Source organism: Caloenas nicobarica, chromosome 1, assembly GCF_036013445.1.
Source record: "Caloenas nicobarica isolate bCalNic1 chromosome 1, bCalNic1.hap1, whole genome shotgun sequence".
Lineage (NCBI taxonomy): Eukaryota > Metazoa > Chordata > Aves > Columbiformes > Columbidae > Caloenas > Caloenas nicobarica.
In genome coordinates, this window is record NC_088245.1 from 104,286,858 (window position 1) to 104,313,814 (window position 26,957).

General features: G+C 39.3%; 1 protein-coding gene across 2 annotated transcripts; it reads left to right on the plus strand.

The window, feature by feature from the left end:
- The first annotated feature begins 3,630 nt into the window (after positions 1-3,630).
- MSL3 (MSL complex subunit 3) lies at positions 3,631-26,941 on the plus strand. Of its 2 annotated transcripts, XM_065658428.1 has the most exons (14): positions 3,631-3,764; positions 6,013-6,095; positions 6,679-6,774; positions 7,316-7,416; positions 8,353-8,444; positions 9,239-9,361; positions 9,830-9,990; positions 11,983-12,141; positions 12,600-12,862; positions 13,234-13,343; positions 13,534-13,633; positions 14,065-14,149; positions 17,735-17,812; positions 23,076-26,941. In XM_065658428.1, exons 1-14 carry the CDS (start codon positions 3,666-3,668, stop codon positions 23,173-23,175), a joined length of 1,650 nt encoding a protein of 549 aa, XP_065514500.1. In that variant the 5' UTR covers positions 3,631-3,665; the 3' UTR covers positions 23,176-26,941. The 2 variants fall into 2 exon arrangements, with proteins under 2 accessions (XP_065514500.1, XP_065514501.1); XM_065658429.1 differs by lacking the exon at positions 17,735-17,812.
- Positions 26,942-26,957: the final 16 nt, after the last annotated feature.

Below are 26,957 nucleotides of genomic sequence, written 5' to 3' on the forward strand. Positions count from 1 at the left end.
ACAACTGTACCTCAAATGCTATGGCAGAGAGCTGTATATATGTGTTAGGAAATGCAAGTGAGAAGAAATTTGAGCCAAAAAGGCTTGAGGAGTAGCTTGGGTGGGAGCCATGAAAGTGGGCTGGAATAAAGTAGCGCAGGCTGGGACAAGGTGAACGAGAAGCAGAGTTTGCAAGTGAGGAACAGTGAGGTGAGGGGGAAAGGGAGAATCTGGGAGACAGTGTGGAAATACATAAGGCTGTTTGTGCAGAAATGGTGGGAGGCTCCTCTTGTGTGAGTACTCTTAACACCAGGTTGGAGGCAGGGACACAAGCACAAGTTTGTTGTTCTCATTCCCCTGCCTTTTTTTTTTTTTTCTCCATTTTTAAAGCATGGTAGTCCTGTGGAAACAGCTTTGTTCTCCAAGTGTCCAGCACCATTTCATTTTTGTTAAAAAAAAGAGGAACTTTAGTAACGCCTTGTGCAATTGACATTGCATCTGTACATTTTTGGAGCCTGTTTCTTAAGCAGCAGTGAGCTCTGAACAATTTCAGGAGCTCTTCCTTAGTTTTTCACACACTTTCTCTTCCATCAATTGGCTTCTCTTACTTCACCTTATCTTAGGAGCACATTCGCATATTTTCCCTACCACTCTACTGTAAAAAATCAGTAAGTTTTGTATTAAAAAAAAGAGCACTTGGTCCATCCTATCCCACGGAGCAGTCATCCTCTCAGAATCTTGTTTTCTGGGTATCCCCTATCACTTTTTCCCTTCAGAAACCTTCCGGTAATACACTAGCAGCTCCCTGTTCTTCCCCATGGCATTCCTGCCAGTTTCCAGTTCTGCTATCAGCCCCAGAGACTGGATGTGGTGGGTGCGCTCAACCCCCAGCCAAAGCAGCAACAGTTTGGTCCAGGTTCTAGAGGAGGTAAAGGCCTGAGCTGTAGCCAGACCAAGAACTCCTTTTGGGAAACCCACAAGGAAGCAGAACATCACACTGAATGCTGATGAGTTGTGGGTGCAGGGAGTCTCAGGCAGACCCTTCCCACTGTATGCAATTTGACTACGAGTCAACCACTTTATTCTATAAACATGACAGCCTGCGTGAGCCCACTTTGAGGTCTCTCTGCTAAATAAGCTGGTTGCATGGCAATGGTTTTACTACTCACAGGATGAGTCCAATTTAAGTTTCATATCAATAATTTAGCTGAAGTAAATGCATACTGAATATAATGAATCATCTAGATGTATAAAGTTGTGTGATTTTTAATATACTCTCTGCTTCATGTTACTTAGTAAGCTAGGTTTGCTGAAATCTTAAGCTGTAAAGTTCTGCTCATATTTACCAAAAGCAACTACGAACTACACTGAACACTTGCAAGATAAGGCCTGTTTTGCACTTCGCTGAGAAGAAAAGGATTTATTCAGACAAAACAGCACCTACAAGGCTATGGACTATAAACAATGCCTACAACTGAACAAAACAAAGGCACAAGGCACATGAGATCAGTGAAAAGGATCCAATGAGAAGCAAGAAGACGCCAAAGTAAAATATTGCTATTGGACTGAATCATGGTATAAATGGTCTGTAGAGATATAAAAGTCTACCGTTTTCTCTGGTCAGGTGGAACCTCTGTGCAGGTACTCAGCTTGAGCCAGCCCTCCTGCTATTCTACTCCATTATTTTTTTTTCTTTTTTTCCTGAGAATTTGTTTCCTGAAAGTCTGCGCTGCATATGGTTATCAGGTCTTGCCTGAAAGTTTGCCTCTGGAGTTCTAAAATATAGACTCCAGAGTGAATGGTTATCAGGGATGGAATGCCTGAAAGTTTGCTTTTGCGGATGGGTATAGGCCTCCCCTGAAAGTTTGCCTTTGGAGCTCTAAATACAGATTCCAGAGCGAACGGTTATCAGGGGGAGAAGAATCCTGAAAGTTTGCTTTGTGAACGGGTACAGGCACCGGGAGAGAAGGTAAGCACCATTCAGCTTGGCATATCTCCCCCGTGCAGTAAATAATAGAGTAAACCCACCACCAAACTCTTTTAAGTCACACTTCTCTTTGAGAGATCTAAACATTGTTCTGCAGTAAGCAGAACCCTGAATTACTCCCCTGCAACACTGGAAGAAAGGAGGATTTAAACCTCTCTTCCCATTAGCACTGGACTAGTGTATGCTCAGTTCTACAGTTGCCTTTCTCTGTTTAGAGTTGTCCAACTTCAGAAATGTTAAATAATCACAAATTAACTGGTCTTTCTACAAGGCTGGCTAAGCCCAAGCCTCCTGGCTCTGTCATAGTCTCATGTAAATCAGAAACGCAGAACTGGCATCAAAACTGTGGTGGCCTGAAGGAGCATCTAATAACATTGTGTGGGAAATTGCAGTATTCCACTGACTGAAGCCCAGGCCCTTCCAAGCATCAGTCAAGTACATCAAGTACATGGGCAAGAAAAATATGAATTGATTTTTATTATTTCCACTATTTGCATCCTATTTGAGCCTTGAAGAATTTGAAATTGAACATCAAAAAGATAAATCAAACTCTAGGTAATTGAGTTTCTAGTCCAACACCCTCTTTATTTCTAGTTTATTTTCTTGCAGGAAGGCTGAAAGAACAATAGAGAGGAAATCAAACCTTGAGCAAGGTTACAATGTATAAATAGCCATCTTGGGAGTACAAGGGGTTCTTTGCTTAGCAGTGAACACAAGAAACAGGGTAACAAATGGGAACTGTATGGTGATGTTTAGGGTCTGGAGCATCTTATGAGGAGAGACTGGGAGAGCTGGGTCTGTTCAGCCTGGAGCAGAGAAGGCTCACAGGGGATCTCATCAATGTTTATAAATATCTCAAGGGTGGGTGTCAAGAGGATGGGACCAGACTCCTTTCAGTGATGCCCAAGGACAAGATGAGGGGCAACGGGCACAGACTGAAGCACAGGAGGTTCCATCTAAACATGAGGAGAAACTTCTTTACTCTGAGGGTTCCAGAGCCTGGAACAGGCTGCCCAGAGAGGTTGTGGAGTCTCCTTCTCTGGAGACATTCAAACCCACCTGGACACATTCCTGTACAATCTACTCTGGGTGAACCTGCTTTAGCAGGTGGGTTGGACTAGATGATCTCCAGAGGTCCCTTCCAACCCCAACCATTCTGTGATCCTGTGATGTTTAGGGCAAGCATTAAGGGAGAGCACGGCTGTTGTTCTCAGGCCGTGCTTAGGCTCTCCAGCACACCGCTCTGCAGGTGGGCACACACCGGTGCAGCCCCACACTCACGGGGCGGTGGGGCACCGCCAGCACGGGCAGCAAAGCCAGGTGACTCGGCAAGGCTCAGAGCTCTCAGCCTTGCGCAGCCCAGGCTCCCCTAGCCCAGGGCAGGCACCCGCCCGCCTGGAGGAACGTGTCCCCTCGCCACCGCTCCTCCCGCCGCCGGTTCCCAGCACCCGTGCCACGCACCCCGCGTGACCAGCGGCGGGGCGGGCGCAGGAGGGCAGCCCGGCTCCGCAGCGGCCGCAGCCGGACGCCGCACACCCGGGGACGGGAAGCCCAGCTCACCGCCCCGTCTCCCTCCCTCCTGCCCGCCCGCCTCCGCCCGAAGAGCCGCGGGCCGCGAGGGGGCGGGGCGGGGCCGGGCGCGGCACCTCCCCCCCGCGGGAGGGGGCGGGGCTCCTCTCCTTTGCGCCATGATGAACAAATGACCTCGCGGGGAATGAAATTTAAGTTCCACCGGGGGGAGAGAGTTCTCTGCTTCGAGCCCGACCCCACCAAGGCCAAAGTGCTCTATGATGCCAAGGTGACACACCCCACCCCTTCTTCCCCCCCCCACCCTCGCGCGACCCTGCGCTCCCTCCCACTCACACCCCCCTTCACCCCCCCCCCCCCCCAACTTCGCCCCGCCGACCGGGCAGGAGGGAGCGCGGAGGGGCGGGGCCGGCGCGGAGCCCGGCCCGCCGCCGTTGCTGCCGTTAACGCTCACCGCTGGGCACTGCGCGCGCGCGGTGGGGCGGCCGCGGGCCCAGCTGAAGAGGCGGGGGCAGCTCCGCTACGGGCACTTGTTTTGGGAAAGGGGCGTGCCGGACCACGGCGGGGCAAGCGAAGAGACCGCGGCGCTGGGAGACAAAGCGAGGCGGTGCCTATCGCTGCCGGGCCTCTTTTTTCCCTCCGCCTCCAGTCCTTGTGCCGCTGTCATCGCCCCCACCCGTGCGCTTCAGCCCGGCCCCCCGGCGGGGCTTGGCTCTCTTCCCCTACACACACCGGCCCCTCCGCTGCGAGAGTCGGGGGTGCGTGTAGCAGCTGCGTACGAGCCTCTGGGCCTTCCCCCAGCGGGGCAGAGGCGTCCTGCTGCCCGGGTGACTGAAGAGGCGGTGCAGCCCAGGCCGTCGGGGCCTTGCTCTCACCTCAGGTAGAGAGCGGAGCTGCCGAGGGACTCTGGAAAGGTTGGAGCCGGTTCCCGCCTTCCGTTCTCGGCTGAACACCTGCAAAGTAATTCTGAAGTCTTATTTTAATCCCTGCATTTTGGTAGTGTAGCGTGATTTATTCCCCCTCCCTGCTCTCCAACCCTTACAGCCCGTCCTTCTGCCTTTCAGAAGGGTTTGAATGGTACCAGTGGTACAGGAGAATATAGAGAAATATGATAGCAAGCAGTGAGTGATGGACCATAGGTGTTGCAGTAGGAGGTGACTGACTCACCTGGGTCTGGCCTTAAGAATAGTGATAGTAATTGTGGAGCTTGATGTTAATATTGTTTTGGGGTGTCAGTGGGACATGAAATAATTTTTTAATGCTGAGTTATCTGTACCTAGCTTGGAAACAGAGTTCTGTTTTGTTTTGTTACAGAGAAGGGTGAAAAGGGGTGCTGCAGCTGGATTCCTGACCAAATTCAATACTTTTTGCTGCAAGTTTTCTGGTTGTGTAGTTTGCTAGTGTTTGTCAAACATCTTTAACCAGGAGCTCCACCCTCCTGTAATATTTTGGCCTGCCTTTTTGTTTGTACGTGTATTCCTATGTTCTGACCACCCCAATGGCTTTAATTGCCAGCCCTAGAGGTAACTTGAGTGCAAAAAATAATAGCGTACTTTCTTCTTTACTTTCAAATACCCCAGACTCCAGCGTAACTGTCATTTGCACCATCAATAGTTCTGAAAATCTGGCCTCCCAAATTAAAACATTACGGTAGCCTAACTGCTGGGCACATATATGGTCTATCAGAGTGATTCAGTTGCAGGCAGAATGATTCCTTTGTTATTACTAGTCCCGATGCTCTCCTTAATTATCCACCCGAAATGGCTTTTTGTTGTGAGGTGCAGGCCCTTTCAGACTGGCCCATTTTATGTATGTGAAAGAAAGGAAGAAAACAAAGGCTCAGATATCCACAAAGCCTTTTAATGTTTTGTGACTAAGATTCTGTGTTGTTCAAGATAGAACAGCATTTCTGAGGTTTATATATTAGAACGGGGGTGTCAAACTCATTTTCACCAGGGGCCACATCAGCCTTGCGGTTGCCTTCAAAGGGCCGAATGTAATTTCAGGACTGTATAAACGTAACTACTCCTACATTTATAGGATGAAAATTCACAAGAACTTATGTGTCCTGAAATTACATTCATGTGAATTTTCATTGGTGAAAATGAGTTTGACACCCCTGTATTAGAACTATGTTGTCTCCTGCTTTGAGGGCATGAAGAGACAGCACATTGGAGAAAACATTAGTAGTCCAGATGTATATCTGGATATCTGTATTGTGGTACTGCATTGTTTTGCATTTCCTCTTGTCTGTCTTGAAAGCATGGGACATTTGAGGACAGGACTAAGATGGTTAGCAGTCCCTAACCTTAAAAGCACTCAACAAAAAAGCTAGTTTTTCTGACCACTTAGAATAATCTATATCTTCTGCTCATATCAATATTCACTGGCAAAATTATAGGTATGTTTCATTTCCATACATAAATATATTTTTAAAAATTTGCGAGTAAGTTCCCTGAGTACTCTAAAGCTCACTTTTTCTCAAGCTTTTTAATACATGCTATTCAATTTTGTTTCAGATTGTTGATATTGTTGTTGGAAAAGATGAGAAAGGCAGGAAGATTCCAGAATATCTGATCCATTTTAACGGTTGGAACAGAAGGTGAGAGCCTGTATGCACGGTTTCAGTTCTTCCATTTCTTCTATTTTATTCTGCAAATAAAAGCATTGCACAGAATATCAAAGGCCTGTGACGTTTGCATGAATATTTTTGGTTTTGTGAATGTCTTTAATATTCTTGCTCATGTTGACACATTGGTATGTATACATAAATTTCAGTGGATCAGTTTGACAGCCATGAGTTTAACCTTTATGGGCTATCTGTCTTTACCATATACTTGTGGCTGCTAGGTTTCAATTAATAAAAGGAGTTTATACTTTGTTAAATCTAGACCTGGATTGCTTGGTTTTCAAGGCCAGTACATGAGTGCAGTCTCTGACAGTGATCTACAGCATGTGTTGGTGCTTCCAAACATTTATTGCATGTCAAGGTTTGAGAGATTTTAAACGGCAACACAAGAATTGAAGCCATGTGAATACAAACAGATGCAAACCTTTTGATATAGATATTGCTTCTGAATGATATTAAGAGAGTGTTTTTTAGACTTAATGTATATTACTTCATTAGTATTTATGAGTGGCATATATTTACGGCTGTTAATAATTTTCTGTTGACCAATTCTTAGCTGGGATAGATGGGCAGCTGAAGATCATGTTCTTCGTGATACAGACGAAAACCGCAGATTACAGCGTAAATTGGCACGGAAGGCTGTGGCTCGCATGTAAGAAATCCTTTTGGTCTCAGAATGAATTAGATTAATTTTCAGATTCAAACAGATACATCCAGGTTCTACAAGTGAGCTTGACCTCTAAGCTCGTGCTGTAGGTGGTAGATATCTACCCAGTACAGTCAGTGCATTCTAAGGTAGATGCCTACATATTGTTATTAAACAACAATCTACATGACTAACACTTAAAGGCATTCTTAACTGTTGCTATGAAATGCCTGTGTATTGGATCTACATCTTCCCAAATAAATGCACTTGACAAATAACTTAGGAAAACCTGAAGTATTTTTCAGCCATAGGCAATACTCTAATATTGGTTTGCCATGGCTTGAGGATCTGCTTGAGAACACAAATATGGTGTAATGTATGGACATGAAGGTATCCACTCTCAAATAAGCATTGTCCAAATTATGTCAACATCAGTTAATGAAAATAACTCAAACATACCTTTCCTGTGCATTTGCATGTAATGTAATTATGTAGAATAACCAAATAATATTAGCCAAATTTCAGTGAACCATTTTGTGTTCTGTAGGAGAAGAAAGGGAAGAAAGAAGAGACGTTGCAGGTTGCCTGGTGTTGACTCTGTATTAAAAAGCCTTCCTGCTGAAGAAAATGATGAGAGTAGTGAAAACTGTGAGCTTGTTTTCATTCTTCATAACTGGCATGATGCCTTTAACTTTTTGAGCTGGGGGTACAGTGCATGCTGTAACTTCCTATTGGGGTGACACGGGAGTATCACAGTCCTATTTGAAATATATAGAGGCAGTCATATGAAGAGTGAGCACTATGTTTCATGCCAGGCAGCTATTAAGTTATCTCCTTTCTTCTTGTGTTCCAGAGACTTTTGCTTGTGTCACTTCCACTCAACTGTTCTAATCAATTATTTCAGAGCTTAATGTTGCTTCATTTAGTGTAAAGTTAATAGTGCAAGAAGCCCTCAGTTTTCTTTGTTTGATGCTAGGGAGCAAGACACTTTTCCTGCCTGTGTTTCCACCTATTTTTGAGGGCAATAAAATTTTCTTTTTCCCCAGTCTACCTCGCACCATGGTCTGTTTCTTGTCAGCTCACTGGCTGACTTCACTCTCGAGCCAGCTCTTTAATAGCATTTTTCTTTGTAGCTTTAAAAACAGCAGGAACACTGTCTGGCACGTAACTGATGTTCTGGCAACTGTTGCTGCACAGATCCAGACCATCTGATTGAATGATTAATATGTTAATCCCCTGTTCAGAACTGAAGTCCAATATAAATTGAAAAGATCTGTGAGTGTTAAGATACGAAGGGGGCTTTTTAAAGTGAGTGTTTTTCAATTAGAGAGGGTGCAAGAACACTTCCTGTAAACTTCTTGTCTTACATACTTAAAAAGTTTGTAGTGTGCTATAAATAATACCTGTGTGTTTAATTAAATTAGAGTTATTAATCCTCATTAGATATGACAAGCTAGTTGTGGCTGTGTTGTTGTTTTTTGTTTTGGGTTTGGTTGGGGTTTTTTTTGCATAGAGGCCTGAAATTGTTCTTAACCTCTGCAATGTAATAATGTGAGATGAATATGTGAAATCTCTTTTACACAGCTATAAGTAGTTCTTCTTCTGATGACAGTGATGAAGGAACAGATGAAGAAATAAAAAGTGAAGAAAGTGACATAGAAGAGAGGACAGAAATGGTATATTCATGAGCTCCTTGATAGAATTTAAATGTGTATTTGAAACTGGAAAAATTGAAGTAGTTGAAATATAGGCTACAACTGGTTATTTAGCTAGAATTAAAAGTATAATTTTCTTACTCCTCGTGCTCACTGTCATTGAGTTTTTGAAAATTATAGAAGATGTCGTATTCTTGTAGAATTCTTCATTAATCTACATATACACTTTTATTTCTTTTCCTCTCTTCCTACATGTAAGGCTTATGTGGAGAAAACATAGCAAACTAGATTACCTAGATTTGTGAGAGCTGTAAAATTTTACTGTTCTATGCAGGTTGGGCAAATCCTGGTATTGCAGTAGAATCTTCTTGGCTCCTGTATTTTACTGTGAAATGGGCATGTCAACTCTGGTCTTAAACTAAAATGTAAAAGACTGGCTTCAAGAAAAAAAAATTATTTTGTCTACATTATTGAAAAGAAAGTACAGTGTAAACAGTTGTTCTGAAGGTCTATGGAATCTAACTGCTGCAGTGTGTGTGATCTGAAGCAGCAAAACCTAACAAATTTCAGTTCATTCTTTTGTGTTAGATACTTCAGTGAATGCTAAATTAAAAAAAAAAAAACCACACAGGTGACTTCAAAGTAGTATTGTTGAGTTGCTTACAGTGAGGCTACTATCCACTTAAATATTTACTATATGTTATTTTTACATGGCAAAACTTGATGGCTATACTGTAGCTTGACTACTGAAGTTCTTTTTCGCTAATATTCGTAAGCACAACCAATATATTGTTTCTTGCACTGGTCTGTTGTAGAAAGAAGAACAAGACACTCACACAAAAAGGGACATGGAAGAAAGAGCAATAAGCATAGAAATTCCTGAAGTCTTGAAAAAGAAGCTTGAGGAAGACTGTTACTATATTAATAGAAGAAAACGGGTATGAAATAAAAGCTATGAAATGAATGTGCACAGAGTGGATGGGGAGGGCATCCAAAAGTTCTTGCATAGAATAACTCCTGGTTTTTTAAACTTTATTGTAAAGGTGAGCTTAGACAGTATAAGGAAGAATAAAAAGACTGTAGGCAGCAGACTTCTCTATAGCTAAAACAGTGACTTGTCATTATATTTAAGAATGTAATATTCCAATACCCAATTGTGGTTTAGAGCGCAGATTGTTTTTTAAAGCTGGAAATGTAGTAAGCTTGTTAACCTGACCGTATTTTTATTTCTCCAGATGTTTATAAAGGATTGATCAAAAATGCAGTTTAAGGGTTTAAATTAATCACTCCTGAAATAACTTCATGCAATAGAGACTTATTAAGCTAGTCAGTACATTACAAGCTCCTGTTTTAGCTTGGTATACTAATTGTTTTTGTAAGACATTAATTTATTGTTTCTTTTTCAGCTAGTGAAGCTTCCTTGTCAGACAAATATAATAACCATCCTGGAGTCATATGTAAAACATTTTGCTATTAATGCTGCTTTTTCAGCCAACGAAAGATCTCGCCACCATCAAATGACTCCACATGCTAATATGAACCTTCATTATGTGCCACCAGAGAAGAAGTAAGTAATCTTTAGTCCAGTGCTATTGTCACAAGAAAAATAACCTTGCGTTCCGTGTTCTGTTTCAAGGCTGTTCACTTCTGTGAGCTTATACTGTGATGTATGTCTGTTTATGGGGCTTCAAGTATTTGACAGATGCTTGTAGTGTAGTAACACTGACGATTTGTTTATCAGTGAGGGAGTCCCTATAATCTGGAAAGTCATTATGCAAAGCATCAGTATTGCCTTTCATCACATAAGTTCTTGTGAATATTGTGACCCATTTTGGAAGAATGTGTTGCTATTGTCTACGTGAGAATTTTTTGAGCACTGAGAGAGTATCTGATATGAGAATTCCCCACTTAAATAAAACTGAACATGTTCAATTTTGTGAAGGATAAAAAAATTATACACCTATAGAGAACTCCAAGTGCAGGTGATATTTTTTTTTTTTCAATTGACATATCATCTTAAATCAGAGTCAGTATGTAGGGAAACAATGTGTGTAGTAACACCAGTCCTGCTTATTAAAATTGATTGCATCTTAGTGGCTGTTTTCTCAGCTGATCTGTATATTCTTCTACCATGCTACAGATGCAGTGTGTCAACCCTGCATGTTTGCAGCATGGTGGGGTTTTTTTGTGGTGTGGTTTGTTGTGTGGTGTGGTTTTTTTTTTCCTCTCATGTTAAATATTCTCAATATTAGATGAGACTGCATATTTATTCAAGTCTACACTGGGGGGAAATCTTGTATTTTATCAAAGAGAAATCTTGACTTACGTTACCATGTTCTGTTTCGATGGTGTGTAGTTTTGCTATTCCTTGCAATATTTTGGTGTATGTGAGTGTCTTGGTTTATACTGATGTCATTCATTATTTGACAGATCAATGATACTTTCTTTCTTAGTAATATAATCTTCCAAACAAGAAGTTAGATGAGACATGAGAAATAGGAATAGAAGGCTGCATGCACATTACTATTTTTAAAGGTGTATGTTTGAGTGACTTCCTCAATAAAGAAGGTGCTTTAATATGGAAAATGTGTGTAACTTCAGTGATCCGTGAAGTAGGAGAGATTCAGCTGGCAACTTTCTTGTACTGCCTTTACTACTCTGACATAGAAGGTAACTGACCTTCTGGGATGTCATAGAATTTCTGCACAGGATGGTCCCCTGACTCGATTTATATAGTGTTAAAAAAAAAAAAAAAAAGGGCAGTAGTTTTAGCCGGTGGTATGGAATGGTAGTAGAAGGTATGGAATTTCTAATGTGGGTCATTGTGGCACAGTTGAATTACTGTTACTGTACACATATATGCACTTGAGACATGAGAGATGAATACCTTCATAGAGGTGAGAGGTGTTGGAGGTGGACTGAACTCAGACTTTATGGTTCTCCTTGTATGTCTACTCACCACCTAGCACTGTGAGTCTTTTACACAAGTCCAAAACTGAAATTCCTAGTAGCCTCTCAGTGTAGTGCTTTGGTTATCAGGAGCAGGCCATTGGAAACTGATCTCCAATGCAGACATATCTGTCGTTGTTGGTTCACTGGATATCTCTTAAGCACAGCCTTAACTGCATCTTCATGGCTATAAATCAAATTCTGCACATACCTTTTAGACAGAGATGCAATCTATTGAGTACTTACTTTTTCTGGCAGGTGTGTCTCCTTTGAGCCAAGTAAACTTGCGAAAACAAAATAATGCTTACGTGACAAACTAACTTCATTTACTGTAGATTTTATGAATCCAGTGAACAGTCATACAACAGAACAATTGTATGATATTGTTTAACCTTATTAAGCAGACTTTTAAAATTTGTATTTGTCTGAAGTTACCAACAGCAGTCACTGTGTCTTCAAGTATGCTTTTAGTCATTCATCATTATTTAGTGACAAACTTAGCATATCATAGTTAAGACATTAATGATCTGTATTAAAAGGAAATTTCATACAACTACACTGAAAAATTTTGACATTGCAACTTTGAAATTCATAATCTTTTTTCCTCCAGTGTTGAGCTATGTAAAGAGATGGTGGATGGGCTGAGAATAACCTTTGACTTCACACTTCCATTAATTTTGCTCTATCCTTATGAACAAGCTCAGTTTAAGAAGGTGACTTCCTCAAAATTCTTTCTTCCTATCAAAGAAAACTCAACAAATACTAACAGGTAGGTTGGGTATATGGAGTCCAATAGTGCTTATCTCCTGGGGAAAATGCAATAGAATGTGGTTATGTGTTCAGAATAGGATGATTTCTCACAGACTTTAAGATTGTTGTGATAAAATGTTAAACTTTTCTGTTAATTTGTTGCCTGAATTCAGAGTTATGAATTTGTATCTGGTTAACTTCAAAAGGGGTTTGTACTGATTGGTGTGGAGTTATGCTGCAACTTTGTGGGGGGGAAAAAATACATTGAAATGTAAATTTGTGTTCGTTAACTTTTGAATTTGAAAATAAATACACTTCCAGAAAATAGTATTTGAAAGAAGGCCTCATCACTTCGCTAGGTATTGGGAGGAGACTAACTTGAATAAGTATTATATTTAAGAAGGTCTGTGAAACGAGAAGGATCTCTTTTGGAGGAAGAGTCCTGATCACTTCTGTAAAGCTACCTTTATTTCCTAGAAACCAGGAGGAACTTTCCCCAAGTCCTCCTCTGTTGAATCCGCCAACGCCTCAGTCAACCGACAGCCAGCCCACAACAGGGGAGCCAGCCACACCAAAGAGACGGAAGGCTGAACCTGAAATTCTGCAGTCGCTGAGACGTTCTACACGCCATAGCTCGAACTGCGACAGGTTGTCGGAAAGCAGTGCTTCCCCGCAACCTAAACGACGGCATCTTGAGACTCCAGCTTCTATGCCAAAGCTCTTCTTGCACCTGGAAAAAAGTAGGTTTTACTCCTTAAATTATTGCTCTAAACAAGATTTTAAGTCTTGTTCTTTAAGTCATCTGGACTGTGAACTGAATGATTGAAGTAGGAGTTCATGACTTTTGGTATCAATTATTTATCTCCGAAGCTTATACCAAAGGGAGAAATACAAAGCAATATTCTCAGTACTTTGGTACTGTATCTCTCAACAGAATTGGAGGAGTTGCTTTTCTGTTCATCTGCTTTCGGATAGCATTTATTGAATTCCAGTGTTTAAGACTTGAAACATTTTGGCAGCAGACCTTGGTTGTGTTTAATGGCTTATAGTTTCATAAAACAGATAATAAAATTGATTTCGGATTTCTTTTGTTTTTCCTTCCCTTTTGAAGAAACCCCTGTCCATAGTGGATCATCTTCACCTATAACTTTGACTCCTAGCAAAGAGGGGAGTGCAGTTTTTACTGGCTTTGAGGGTAGAAGAAACAATGAATTGAATGAGGTAACAGATTTTTATGTTACTGTCCTAGATTCAATGATGTAAAGGTTTTGTTGACCTCAGAGTAGGGCTATGTAAGAGAAGGTTTTAGTTTATTACTTATTTCGTCTTTGATTTTGAAGTTCTGCACAGACTAAATTATTTATGGTGTTATAAAAATTTAATAACCAATTTTTTCATGTCTTATGTTTAGGTTTTGTCCTGGAAATTGATGCCAGAGAATTATCCACCAAGTGATCAACCACCACCTCCCTCATATATCTATGGATCTCAACATCTGCTACGGATGTTTGGTAAACTGATGCAAAACTGTGCTGAATCAAAATTTTTCTTCCCCCTCACCCCCTTGGGACCATATCCATGTGATTTTCTATTTGCTTTATCTCATTTAGTTTTATACTGGAGAAGTGTAAATTTTAGTCTGTTTAAAACTTAGGCTGTTCATAAACTTGCTTATCTCCTACTGGCTTTTCAGGCCTTTATTTAACAAAAATAAACAAAAATTACTTCCAATACACAACCAAACATCACTAAACGAAGCATTTACTTTCTCAGCATGTTTCTTTTTAGTAAGGTTTTGGAAGATCACTGAGTAACTTGCAAAGAAAAGTGGAGGCTGCAGGGAGAAGACATTATTCTATTTTTTTTTTCTGTGTAGTGGATAAAAATAGTTAGAATATGCTTTTAAAAGAACAGGTGTAAACATTATTTCTCTTATTTACAGTAAAGCTACCAGAAATACTGGGGAAGATGTGCTTTCCTGACAAAAACCTAAAGGCTTTAGTAAAACACTTCGAAATGTTTCTGAGGTAATGTGACACAATGTACCACAGGATTGTTTGCATTGTTACATAGATCTAAGTGTCCTGGAATGATAAAGGGTTTTAAAAATAAGATGTTAATTTTCTATAATTACAAGAATATGGTAACAATTAATATAAGATTTTAATAGTAATTTGAATGAAGATTAATACAAGATTTTTGATTCTGTAATTCAAATTGAAGGGAACCTGAACTCCCTACTTAAAGTTTTGATAAACACAGTGCTAAGGAACTGAAGTATGAAAGTTTATTTGCTAGTATGTAGAGAATGACAAGTCTGACTTGGTCGAGAAGCATGTTTTATGAAGAAATACAGACTCTGTTGTTTTTGAGAGCATAATCTGAGAATTTTGATGTTGCATTGGTATTAGCAGAGGTAGAAACTTAAAACACATTTTTAATTATGGTAGCGTGTTGTTGTGGTTTTTTGTGGTTGTGTGTGTTTTTGTTGTGGTTTTTTGTTTTGTTGTGGGTTTTTTTGGGGTTTTGTTTGTTTGTGTGGGGGTTTTTTTGGTTTTTCTGGTTTTTTTTTTAAGAAAAGTCTGTCCTAGTGGAGCTTTAAACTGGAAGGTTTCTCTGTTATGCAGTGCAGTGGCTTCCTGGCCATGGTAGCTCCCTGGCTGGTGTCAGTATGGTCATACCTGTGCCATGGTTGGCTTTCTTTGTCAGGTACTCTAGTTAATATCTTTGCATGACATTGTAGTGGTAGATAGATATCTAGTGTGGCACTGTATTGTGCAGCACCAATACAGTGGAAAATGAATTTGCCAAGGAAAACTTATAGGAGAAGTGGTGTAAGTGGTAAACATCTGGAACAAACGTGGAACTCTTAATTTTGGTCAAAGACTCTTAAGTAGCCACATACTGAAAAGTAACATAATGTGGCACCTGTTAGAGAGCAGGGAGACAAAAGCTTTAAAATGCTTTTACTTTAATTGTTTGTTGAAAATAAAAGATGTCTCAAATGTCAAAGTTTCTACGATACAAAATTTTTCTCTAGAAGTGTTTAATTTTTAAGTTTTATTGGTTCCATTTACATCTCTATTTTGTCAGATCCTTGTTAGCATCCAAAGTTAAATAGGACAGAATTAGTGCTTACTGTGGGAAACCTATATTTGCTTGGAGTGAGTAGTATTTGGGGTGCTTAACTCACTGTGGATCAAATCAGTTTTTACCAGACCTCTGCCTGCTCAGATTCTTCTGTGTTGGTCAGAACAGGTCTCTACTCTTTAGCATCTTAGATGCAGTTTTTTCATATCTATTCTACAGATGAGCTGTGGTGGAGTGGAATAGAGGGAAGGAGGAAACATGTCCCCCACCCCCCATACAAGCAGGGAGGTGATAAAACTGATAGTTCTAGTGGTGATATCCATATGTGTCTTATTTTTCCTTCTCACTATCTTGTTGAAATGTGTAGTCATCTATAAATAGAAATTTTTAAAAAGCAGAAGGTGTTTCCACATCAGCGTTTTTAGGTGGGATAGAACTGTGGTTTTGAAGCAAATTTGTCAGTTCCCACTTGCCATGCTTTGTGTTGCATTGCAGAGTGCTCTGAGTACACACCCTGGATTCCTTTTGGAAAACACTTAACCAGAAATGTGCTTTAGTACTAGGGGGGATTCAGTCCTCAAGACCGGGCTACAACTAAACCAAAATGAGCCCCCCAAGGGAAGCATAGTGTGGATATTGCATATCTGGAACAACAAATATTCAAGGGCTGTGTATTTTTTTCAAGTAATTTTCTAAGCCAGCATCATGTATGTTTTGCTGTTCTCAAGGTTTCTTTTCTATGCTGAAATAATGATTTCTATGGTTTTGTCAGAACTGGTCAAATTGAGAGCCTTCCTGAAAAGGATTCCAAGTTACAGTTACTGCTGTAAGAAGCGTTCAATCTTAGGTAGCTTCATCATAAATATTCTTCTTAGACTAGTTTCCTTAACAGATATGCTACTGCATATTCAATGCAAATTATAGGTTGGTTGGTGTGTTTTCAACATATATTCATGGGGCTTAAGGATGTCTTTCATTTGGGCATTTCTCTTCCCATATGTCATTGAAAGTGGTCGAACAATTACATTTTCTAGAAACTTGTCCAGACTTGATTTTTATCACAGAAATACTTCTGCATTATCTGTTTCTCATCACACGAGAAAATTGAGGCTGAGGTGACATCTTGTACTAGTTCTTCAGTTTTCACACTCTGTCCTTACCTTTTTGGGAACAAAAGGATTAATAGATGTTTTAATAAAAGTATTTTCTGTCAGTTCTGTTCTGTCTTACCTTTTGGAAGGTAAGAACTGTCGTACATAGTCTGTATGCATTAGATGATAGCAACCAGTTTACTTAAGACTGCCTAATTTCTTTTAGTGAATTGCTCTGGAGTGACAAGCTGAAGCACTCTCCTTTTCTTTATTTTTCTAATAGCAGACAAGGAATTGAAGCTGTTTCTGAATCTTTTTTGAATTCTTGGTGGAGTAGTCCAAGCATAAGTATTTTATGTATTTTAAAATAAAACTTTCATGTAGTACACAACTGATTTAGTTCTGGCATAGATACTGGTTTGATTTTATATTATAATTTTATGGGTAAAATTTAGAGTTTGATTTAATATTTGTATTATTAATCTAATGTGGGCTGAGAAACTGAGACTTATTTAATATAACACTTTGTCTAGAAGCTTGTTTTATTCAGTTTACCCATTACTTGATAGATGCATTAAATTCACTTTGAGATGCTACATGGGTAATATTTTCCGGTCATGCCTCCAGGCGGCTGCTAGGCTAGATTGATCTCAGTTTCTCAGACAACATGTATTTTTAAGGGATATATGAAATACATCTTTTTGAGTTTTACATTAAGTAGAAGCTGTACTCTCTGTGCTTAGTGCAGCTTTCTACAACTATGCATAATGAAAATTTCTTCATGGAGAACATGAAAGTTGATTTCTCAATTATAGAATTTGCAGAAGAAAATTAGTTTCTCAAATAAAGAAGAAAATTCTTATTTCAGAGCTAAATAGTTCAAAGTGAAGACTAATACATAATACTTACAGAAGAATAACACTCTGAAGTAGATGTGACAAACTTGCCACTTGGTTTCACTGAATTTCGCTTACAGTTTGAGTTTAGTCTTCAGGAGCAAGCAGTGGAAGCCAACATGGTAACTAGTGCCTACTAACTGGTAATCTTACTAGGAAAGGACCCCTGATTAAATCCCTGCCTGTGAATAGTTTTTGAGATAACTTATTGCCTCTTAACCAGTTCCATCGTTTCAGCCGTATTTTTAATAAAATGCTCTATGTGCTGTATTTTATGACTTCTCTGTATTGTGAGATGCCTAGTGTGCCTCCAGAGGCTGCATGAGTGATGAGAAATAAACTGGCACCTGCTTGTGTATCTTGTTTTGCCATTGATTTGAACACAACTTAGACTTGGAAAACTGGTTTGGGATCAGAGGGGTCACTTCTTAGGACTGTTGACCAGTATGAGATACTTAATGATGAAGAGAATATAACATGTCTGGTTTTAGAATAGCAAGACCCATCTTTTCAGTAAATGTCATTTGCATTTTAGGAAAAAAAGCAAAACAAAATGGTACAGCTCTTCAGAAAGCCATACATATTTTGACTTTCACGAAATACAGAAGAATGAGTAAGTGATGAAATACTTCTAAAATAATGCTACTAAAATTTCTAATACACTTTTCCAGATGAGGCTGATGTGTGATATTTCAGATCTTGGAGAACTTATTAATGGTCAAAGGCTTCGTTGTTTTGGGTTTTTTTTTTACCTTTTTGTGTGTGCGGTTTTGGTTTTTTTGTTTGTTTTTTAAACCTGCTGATATTTCAAACTTGCCACATCCTGTAAGTTGTCTCTTTCATTTTAGATCTTTTTTTTTCCCCCCCCTTGATGTTTTACAACCTGCTTGTATCTATTGTGCCTCTGCTCCATGAGTGGAAAAGTATTTTAATACTGTTAAGTATTTTATGAGAAGAAAACCAAAACAGAATGTGACCAAATTAGAGAGCTGTGATAATAAAACGTGTATATAGGAAGATGAGGAGTTGGTTGAAGTAACCTTAAGAAATAGATCTCTGGTTTTGATAGTACAACATTTTTTGAGTGTAGTAATTTTATTATATGTAATTGCAGTAGTGAATTATGACCACTAGTCTGTGCTGATGTGCAATTAATGAGAGGTTATTAGTGGCTTTCTGAGAATTAAAAGATAAAGTATTGCACATGGTGAATGGAACAGAAAACATCTTCATTTAGGTGAATTCTTTTGATGTGGTTCTTGAGACACTGGATATCAGAATAAACATCTGAAACTTTTCACTTATTAATCTGCAAGTGACATGTCTTTTGATGAGGTAATTCAAAGAGTTAAGACCCATCATGCTCTTTAAACAGATTCTGTTAGATAGATCATTACATTTGCCTTTCAAACAGCATCTAGCCCAGGCCACTAATCTCATCAAAGCATCTGCTTACCTTCTAGAACTCAGAGCTGTAGCGAGAGTGTGTAAGATGTCACCTTCCTGGAAACTTTTCCTTTTAACTCTGTATTCTTATACCTTTATGGCTGAGGTTGTCCTTCATAGTTTTCACACTTTTCAGGCCATCCCTGACTTTACTCATGTGGTGGTAGCTGATGTTTAGAAGAGTGTTTCTCTTTATGCAGAGTCAAGGACATTTTAGCTACCAGATGATGCTTTTAAAACTCATACTAATTCAGTGACTCTGGAAAACATTCCTGATGTGGATATGTCAAGTGGCCTTTTAATGTGGATAACGCTAGTTCTGTGCCTCTTTTTGGTAGATCTGCTTGCATAACTCTCAGCCAGATGGTAGTATATTTTGACATTATTGCTTGGAGTCACCTGAGGTAAGCTTGCTTACGGACTGCTACAGGTGAAGATCAGAACATTAGGAATTCGTCAAGCCAGGTTGCCTATGTGTCTGTTTCCCTTGTCTCCATCCCCTCTAGTCCTTTCTGAAATGTTGCTCTTCTAGAAACCTGTGGTAGAGAGGGAAATAGCTGCATTGTGTCCTGTTACCTCTATGTTCTGGGCAGGAGTATAAAGCAGAGGTATTCTTTTTTGCGATGCTCATAATGAGAAAAAAAAGTGTGCAGTCTTACATCAGGGTGTTTGTGTGGACTGCAACTCAAAACTCAGTTACTCGTAAGCAGTTTCACTGTGTAGGTGTCTGCATATGAACTCTGTAAAAATTCTAAAAATGAAAAGGCAATAATGCAACAGGTGACTGAATTTATTAGATTTGTAAGTTTAAAGTATTTAAACAATTTCTGAATAACTAAATAGCAATGTGCTTTCTGATCTATAGCTGAACATTGGCTCTACTTGCTAAGTACAGCTCCCTCTGTTTTTAAATCTTGGCTTGTGACTTGCAGGTGCCAGTGATATTGGTCTTTGTGCTATGTCACCTTTTCTAAGAGCAAAGCATTAGTGAAGTATCCAGTAGCATGGAGTCTTATGAGACTCCTAATGTTTCTGTGCCTGCTTTCTGCACTGGGATGTAGTTTGAATAGAAAGCAGCTTTAGAAGGACCGCTGCTCTTTGTATGCAAATATACAAGGGATTGGGACACAAGCTGACCTTGTGTTCTTTTGCCTGTTTCCTCCTACTTCTCTGCAGAAAGTAATGTGTATCTGCTTGCTCTCAGGTATTTTGTTTTTCATAACTCTTACATTAAGAACAGAGAGATGTTCATTTGACTGCATGCATTCTGCCTACCTTTTTTGTGGGGGGGAGGGGTCGTAGCTGTGCTACAAGCATCTCAGCTAAAATTTCTCGTCTTTACCAGCTGTCACTTTAGCTTGCACCGAACTGACATTTATGACTGGTCTTAAGCAGAACTCAGGAAATTTGTAAGAGAAAATGGACATGCTTCCCATTACTTGCCCTTAAAATTCTTGGAACTGTCAGCTACCCAATGTCCTCTACAGGTTCCTTTGTTTCATTGATGGGGGGTTTTTTTGAGACATTCTGCCTTGTATGATCTAGCATGCAGTACTGTGTTTTATGGAATGTTAGCCAATGCCACTAAGCATTTGATTGGCCCCTGTAGTTTGTACTCACTGTTTATCTCTTGAAGTCATTAATGCATGTTCATGAAGAATTATTAATAAAATTCCATTTGTGGCTCATCTTAATCTTGTGCAATCTAACTAAGTTAGACTTGAGTATCTTATGTTCTAGGCCTTACCACACTCACTTCATACCAACCCTGCATATCCCAGAAAGTGATTTGTAGCTAACTACAGTCAGAGGTCATAGCAGTTGATGACTCAGGTATTTTATTAGCTTCTCAGTTGCTATAATGTGTAGTGGTTTCCCTAGAGTAAGGTGTGTGTGTGTGTAGTGCAGATGAATGACATGTGACTAGGAGGATCTGATTGTGTGAATTTTTTTTAATGTTTCTTTTAATTATTTTCTAAGGGGTATCTCTAGCACATGGCGGGGAAAAAAGGCATTTTGTAAGGCATTAGAGCAATTTGTGGCTTTGTAAGCCTAGATAAGTAGGTGGTGAATGGTTTTAATGATAAGGGATAGTAAATCACTAAGTCATGTGATTCAGACAGTGTATTAATCAAATATTGCTGGCTTTAATCTAGATTTATCCTGTTTATTTAGTTCAAGAAAATAATACAACTTTTTTTTTCTCATTGTTTTGCCGAAGTTTAACTAATTTGGATTCACTGTTCATTGCATTTTGTTCTTTCAGGGAAAAATATTGTATTTCACTAATGTTTTTATTTCATCTACTTAAATGCCTTTATTTCTGTGAATAGGAAATTGATATAACGCAGCTGTAACATGCTATAATTTAAAATGCAATATTTTTGATTTAGCAAAATAGTTTTCATTTTTTAAATTATCTCAATTATTTAATCCTTTTTGTTTTGTGCTATTTAATAAAATTGGAAGCTGCTGTTGGACCTAATGAGAAACTGGCATAGTATGAATACTTATAAACAGTATACTAAAGTATTTGATGCACTGAGAATTGTGCGAATGAAGACAGTGTGGAACTTTAAATTTCCTTAGCTTGTAAACATTTATTATGATAGCTTATGTGGTGTCAGTTTGTGGCAGAGCCAGTTGGATCCTTGCTTTAAACACAAGAGAGATCTTTCTCCCTTTGTGCAGTACCTGCCCTGGCTGAATATTGCCAGAAATTATGTGCTCGATTAGGCACTGTTACGGGTCACCTAACGGAGCCTTTTCTGCTCAGTTCATTAGGTAATGTTTAAAAACAAAAACAAGCTGCCATTTGATCTTCTGGAAGTGTGTTGGTTGTCCAGCCTGTCCACTTGCATGTCTTAACCCTGGATCATTTACATCAGAAACCAGCCTAGGTCGCTCTATAGTGTTAATTACAGAACTCCTATGAAATAAGCAAGTAGGGAGGAAGTTTACAAAGCGCCTTCTAGATAAATGGTGACACATTGAAGGATTGATTTATTCTTAAAAAAGCTCATATTCCTCACTGCTTTTCCTGGAATTAGTAGGATTTAACCAGTTATTCCTCCAGTTTAGCACTTGTTCGATGCCCATGTTTAAGTACAAGGATTGTGTGTGGGGAAAAATCAACCTTTTTTCATTTACCTGTGTTTTTGTGCTGTAACCTTTCTGTGTGAGCTCTCAGCAATTAATATATTCCTGATTAAATTTAAATTGCCTTATGTGGAAGATCTTGTTCATATTATTTGATGCTTCGGCTTTTTTAAGATCAAAGGACATGCCTTGTTGAGGCAGTGTAGCTGTGATGTTGGAAAAATACCATGGTTTTAATTGCATTCACCTGTACCTTTTTTTTTTTTTTTTAAATTTGGACGTTCTGTGTCCAGAGTATTGGTTATGCAAAACTGATATTTTTAGTGTCCAATGTGAGGGCATCTCCCTAGCCAGTAGTTCTTGAGAGGAACTGGATTCTGGTAATGACATTGTTGTTTCCAGTTGTTTCCATTGCTTCTTACTCTAACTCAAACAGAGAACTTGTAGCTAACATTTTGCCATGTTTATTGATGCTGATTTTAATATCCAGGTATTTTTGAATGTCTGTGTTAGGTGTTTGTGTGTTGTGTTGTGTTGTTTGTTTTTCTGAAGTATAACTTGATCATGTACTTCAGAGTTTGAGAACTGTTTTGTCATAGTCATTTTAGCTATTTGTTACTAATGTTAGTAGCAGCACTGCTTATTTTTGTTTGCAGTCCTAAACCAAAGAAAGAGTTGTGTGTTGGCAGAGCAGGAGGACATGATAAAATATTGAGTGCTTGGCTGTTTGAATAATATTTGAAGACCAACTCAGAGAAATCTGAATTTAGGGAACTGGATTTGCAAAAGATGCATTTTTGTCTTTGAGACCTGTACTTAGATACTCACGAGGGGTGTAGACCCTAAATGCACAGGTGCATGAAAGAACAAATATTAGCTTTACTTACCTTAAAAGATACGGTTTGACTTTAATGTTACTGGATATTTGTGTAAGATACTGACATACTGATGGCTGAAAATCCTGGTTTTGACATAAAGCAAAATAGTATGTGGAGCGGATGACTGACAGAAGTTGCAGAAAGATCTCTTTTCTTTTTTTCTTCTGTGGTAGTTCTTTGCATTCTGTTCTGAGTGCAGCTTCAACTTTTTTTCTTTTTTAATTTATCTTGAGCATTTTTTTAATGCTATTTGGATTTGAGAATGATAGGGGAAGACTGTATCTCACTATGTAAAACTTGTAAAAAATAGGGCAAGCCCCTTGTATGCCAAATTTCAAAGTGTAATCTGAATTTCCAGGCAGTGGTTTTGCTGAGCTTAAAAATTAATTTGAAAACAGGTTATCTCTTAAATGTTTCATGTTCTGTTCTTTTTTTGGTATGCTTTCTTCTCAGGTTTTTAGCAGAATACCATGATGATTTCTTCCCAGAATCTGCTTACGTAGCTGCATGTGAAGCCTACTACAGTACTAAAAATCCTCGAGCAATCTACTGAAGCTATTAATAAACATTAAATCCTACTGTACATAGCCTATGATAATACTATTTTGCCACATGGCTACAAGATGAAGATGAAAAATGTATTAAAACAACTTCTGGAGTAGAAGAAATAGGGAAATATCTTCTGTGATGGTCGGATTACTTAGGACTGGAGAACTTCTTTTCAGAGATGTGTATAGACTGCATTGTGAGTTGCTTAAAGGATTGAATATGACTCCGACTCCAGATGAATTTTCTGACTTCTAATGCATAGGACTGCATAGGCCTGTTAAAGAGGAAAGGAGGCAAAAGCAGATGCATTAGCAACAGGACATTTTCTTGAAGGTAGATCACCATGGTGTGTTTCACTTTAGCTCGACCTCTCCAGCCTGAGAAATAAGACTTGACTACACAGTTGCATGAAGAGAATGCATAAGCAGTATCTTGCGGATTTTTTTTTTTCCTCACAAGTTGCACTTCATTTCGTGGAACTGTCATGATAGAAAAGATTGCTTAAAGTAAAGGTGTTTTTGCTGTTTGGCTAGCGTGACGTCTGCCTCAAGAATGACTTGGTTGCTTGGGTGAAAGACATGTTGCTTGCTTTAAGTCTTGCAAAGTTGCATACAGCTCTTTTCATGGTAAGGCTGCTGGAGTTCCAAGGAGAACAGGTGTTGCCAGCGATTCAACATTTACCTAGCAAGAAATGATTTCCAGGGCCATTATGAAAGAACTGATTTTCTATAAGTAAGCAGAGAAGTCAATAAAGTGATGGCAGTTTAACTGGCAAACACTTATTTTTTTAATAAAGTTCACAGTGGATGCTGTGTAAATGTGTGGCTTTGACTGTCTAAAATGTCTTGTTTGTGCTTGATTAGTATTTTTGAGATTGCTAAGTGCACACATAAATGAGAGATGGAACCATTGACAACACAGGGAGGGAAGCCCTTTCTGTATCATTAGGTTTTCCTCTACAGACTTGAAGGATTTCTCTTTAGACAGTTTTAAACACTTGAGCTCTGGAAATAGGAACTCAATGAGAGCTGAGTTCCTAGAAATCTGACAACACATTCAGTAGAAATTAATTGAAATATAATTATTGTCTTGATTGTCATCAAAACCTCATCCGTGACTTAGAACTCTGGCCTTCAGAATCCTCTGCCCTGTCAAGACAGACAGAGATTTTGAAAGCACTGGGAGAAAACAGGACTCAAGGCTCATAGACTACTGCATTAATCACTCTGTAATCCTTCCTAATTAAGAAAACTTCCATTAGAACACTTACCTGTAATGCAAAACTCAACACATTCCTCCGAGATTTGCAGAAACTGATAGTTAGAAGGAATCATCTTTCAAATGTAAATGGTAAGTTTAGACTAAGAAGCCAAAGGAAATCTGAAATCCACTGTTGACATTCATTGTCACTCACTTTTCAGAGTGTACTGGTGTGTTAAAGCTTTTGAACTGGAAAGATGAGGATTACCTTGGTTTTAGCAATTCAGGTTCTGCTTTTTAGGAAAACGTCTATAAAAAGTCTGTTAAACATAATGATTGTTAAATGAATATTTGGCATGGATGCAGGCAGATTCCCTGATCATCATTTCTAAAGGTTGCTATGCGGTAGTACTCTTAAAATTTGTTTCTGTTGTACCAAAAAAGAAAGGTAAGCTTTAGTCTTCCTCACAGAAGTTTTGAATCGCTAGCAGAATCCAAGTACCTCAAAATCCATTTTGCAAACTTGTTTCATTTTAGGCTTCAACCCTGTCTGTCTAAAAAAAGACAATTCAACAAAATACTAATGACTATGTAGCAAGAGATATAATCTTGGAATACTGCCTGAAACCCTATCCTTAATCCTTTCTATTTCAGAAGTGTTAGAGTGTGTATAATATGGCAAATCTGGTTTTGTTCCACTGTTGGTATTTGTGAATATAAGGCAAGTTATGAACAGAGTTTAAACCTTATTGTGTGACTGTGTTTAATTGTTAAAATGATAATTTCTGCCTGTGAGGGTTATTCATACTGTTGGTACTGCTCCATTGATACATTTTGATGATTCTCAAAAGACGGAGGGGGTGGGGGAGAAGTTCTGAAGGTCCAGTTAGTGTAGTCTTTATGTGAACAGACTTTTTTGTAAAATTGAAGCTGCTGTTGGATATTGTATTACAAAGTATCTTGCTCTCATAACAACCAAAAAATCTTCCTCAAAAGTAGCACCCTTTGGTGCTTTTTGAAGCGTTTAATTGACATGACTTCCCCAGATGTGATTTCTTTGAATCTTAAAAGTTTAGGTTTATATATTCAATTACAGTAATGTGCATCTTTGACATCCCCCTTCTCTACTGTCACTCTTCTTTTACTGCTTTCCTATTTTTATACCTTATTTTTAAGCTGAAGCAGTGCAAGAAACTTGCAAAAACTTGAACCAGGTTGCATATGAGGATAATTTTTACTAGACTTAAAATATCTAGAGACCAGTGTGGTTGCCCAAATTCACTTTGAATGGAATATTCAAGGACTGGTGTGGCTAGCAGAAACTTAGTGGTATAGCTGTACTGCTGGTGTGAATCTGTAATTCTTTGCATGTTTTTGACTGGTGAGATTTTTTTGATGGAATTTATGTCCTTCTGAACTGATGAGAGAGGTTTCTGCACTTAGCTGTTTTTCATTTCCCTGGTCATTGTTTGTAGAGCTACTCATACCAATGTTTTCCAACCTGATTCAGTCAAAGTGGCTTAGGTTAGCTGAAGTAATGTGAAAAGCTGACTGAAGCAGGCTAGGGAGTGCTCACCTGAGCCAGTCTGCCAGCAGACATCAGAGACAGCCTCCTGCAGAGGAGGAGCTGAACAGGTGAACGAGCAGTAACAGTTCACGCTGGCACAGCTCTTTGCATAACTTGCATATGCTCTGGTTCCAAATTATGAGTTTTCTGTTTATATATTCAAGGAAATTATACCAGGGTAATTATAGTGTATACTTGTCAGTCTCTCGAAGGAGAGTCCTTGCACTTGCCGTCAAGAGCGGGCTGCTCCAACATGAGGAGTGGTGTAGGGTTTTGGATGTGCCCATTCCTGGGAGAAGGCAGAGGAGAGCAATTGCAGCCTGGAGTTAGAAGTGGGTAATGCAGCTGATGTGGTGCATAAAGCCTGCCGCTGCGTAAGTACCAGAGATGCTCAGGCTGCACAAGTAACTACTGATTTCAGTGCCTGCTCCAACTTTGTCAGCGTGAAGGTACCTGAGTAACATGACACTGTGCCACAGGAGTATGAAACTGACTGTATGTAAAGTTCTTTACATAGATTGTAAATATTACCAAAGAAGGATATGTTAACAGAATATAATGTTTTTTTGTTTTATTCCTAATTTTACTCTTTACTTTGTACCTGTGCTGCTTCGAAAAAAATCACACTGTTCTTTCATGTGCACTATCTAGAGTTACTGCATTGCCTTTCGTTTTGCTACTGTGTTGCTATGTTTTTCAAGCTCCTGTTTGGAAGCTCAGGCTTTCGCATGGTGCCATCTTCCACTGGGGTGACCGAGGCAGATGTGACCAAGTGCTAACTTAAAGTATGTTCCACATCCTGTTCTGAAACCCAGCTTATGCAAGTGTTAGGGTTTCCCGTGGCATTTGATGTGAGCCAACAGCGTGTGTGTGGTCAGCTGCCGTGTCAGAGATGTTTAGTGGGAACTTGTTAAACAGTTGTGTGGGATGACCTTGCTCCGGATTATGGTGGCAGGAATGTCTGCAGTCAAAGAGGAAATAAAAAGCTGATTGGAAATAAAAAGCTGCTGCTTTTGATG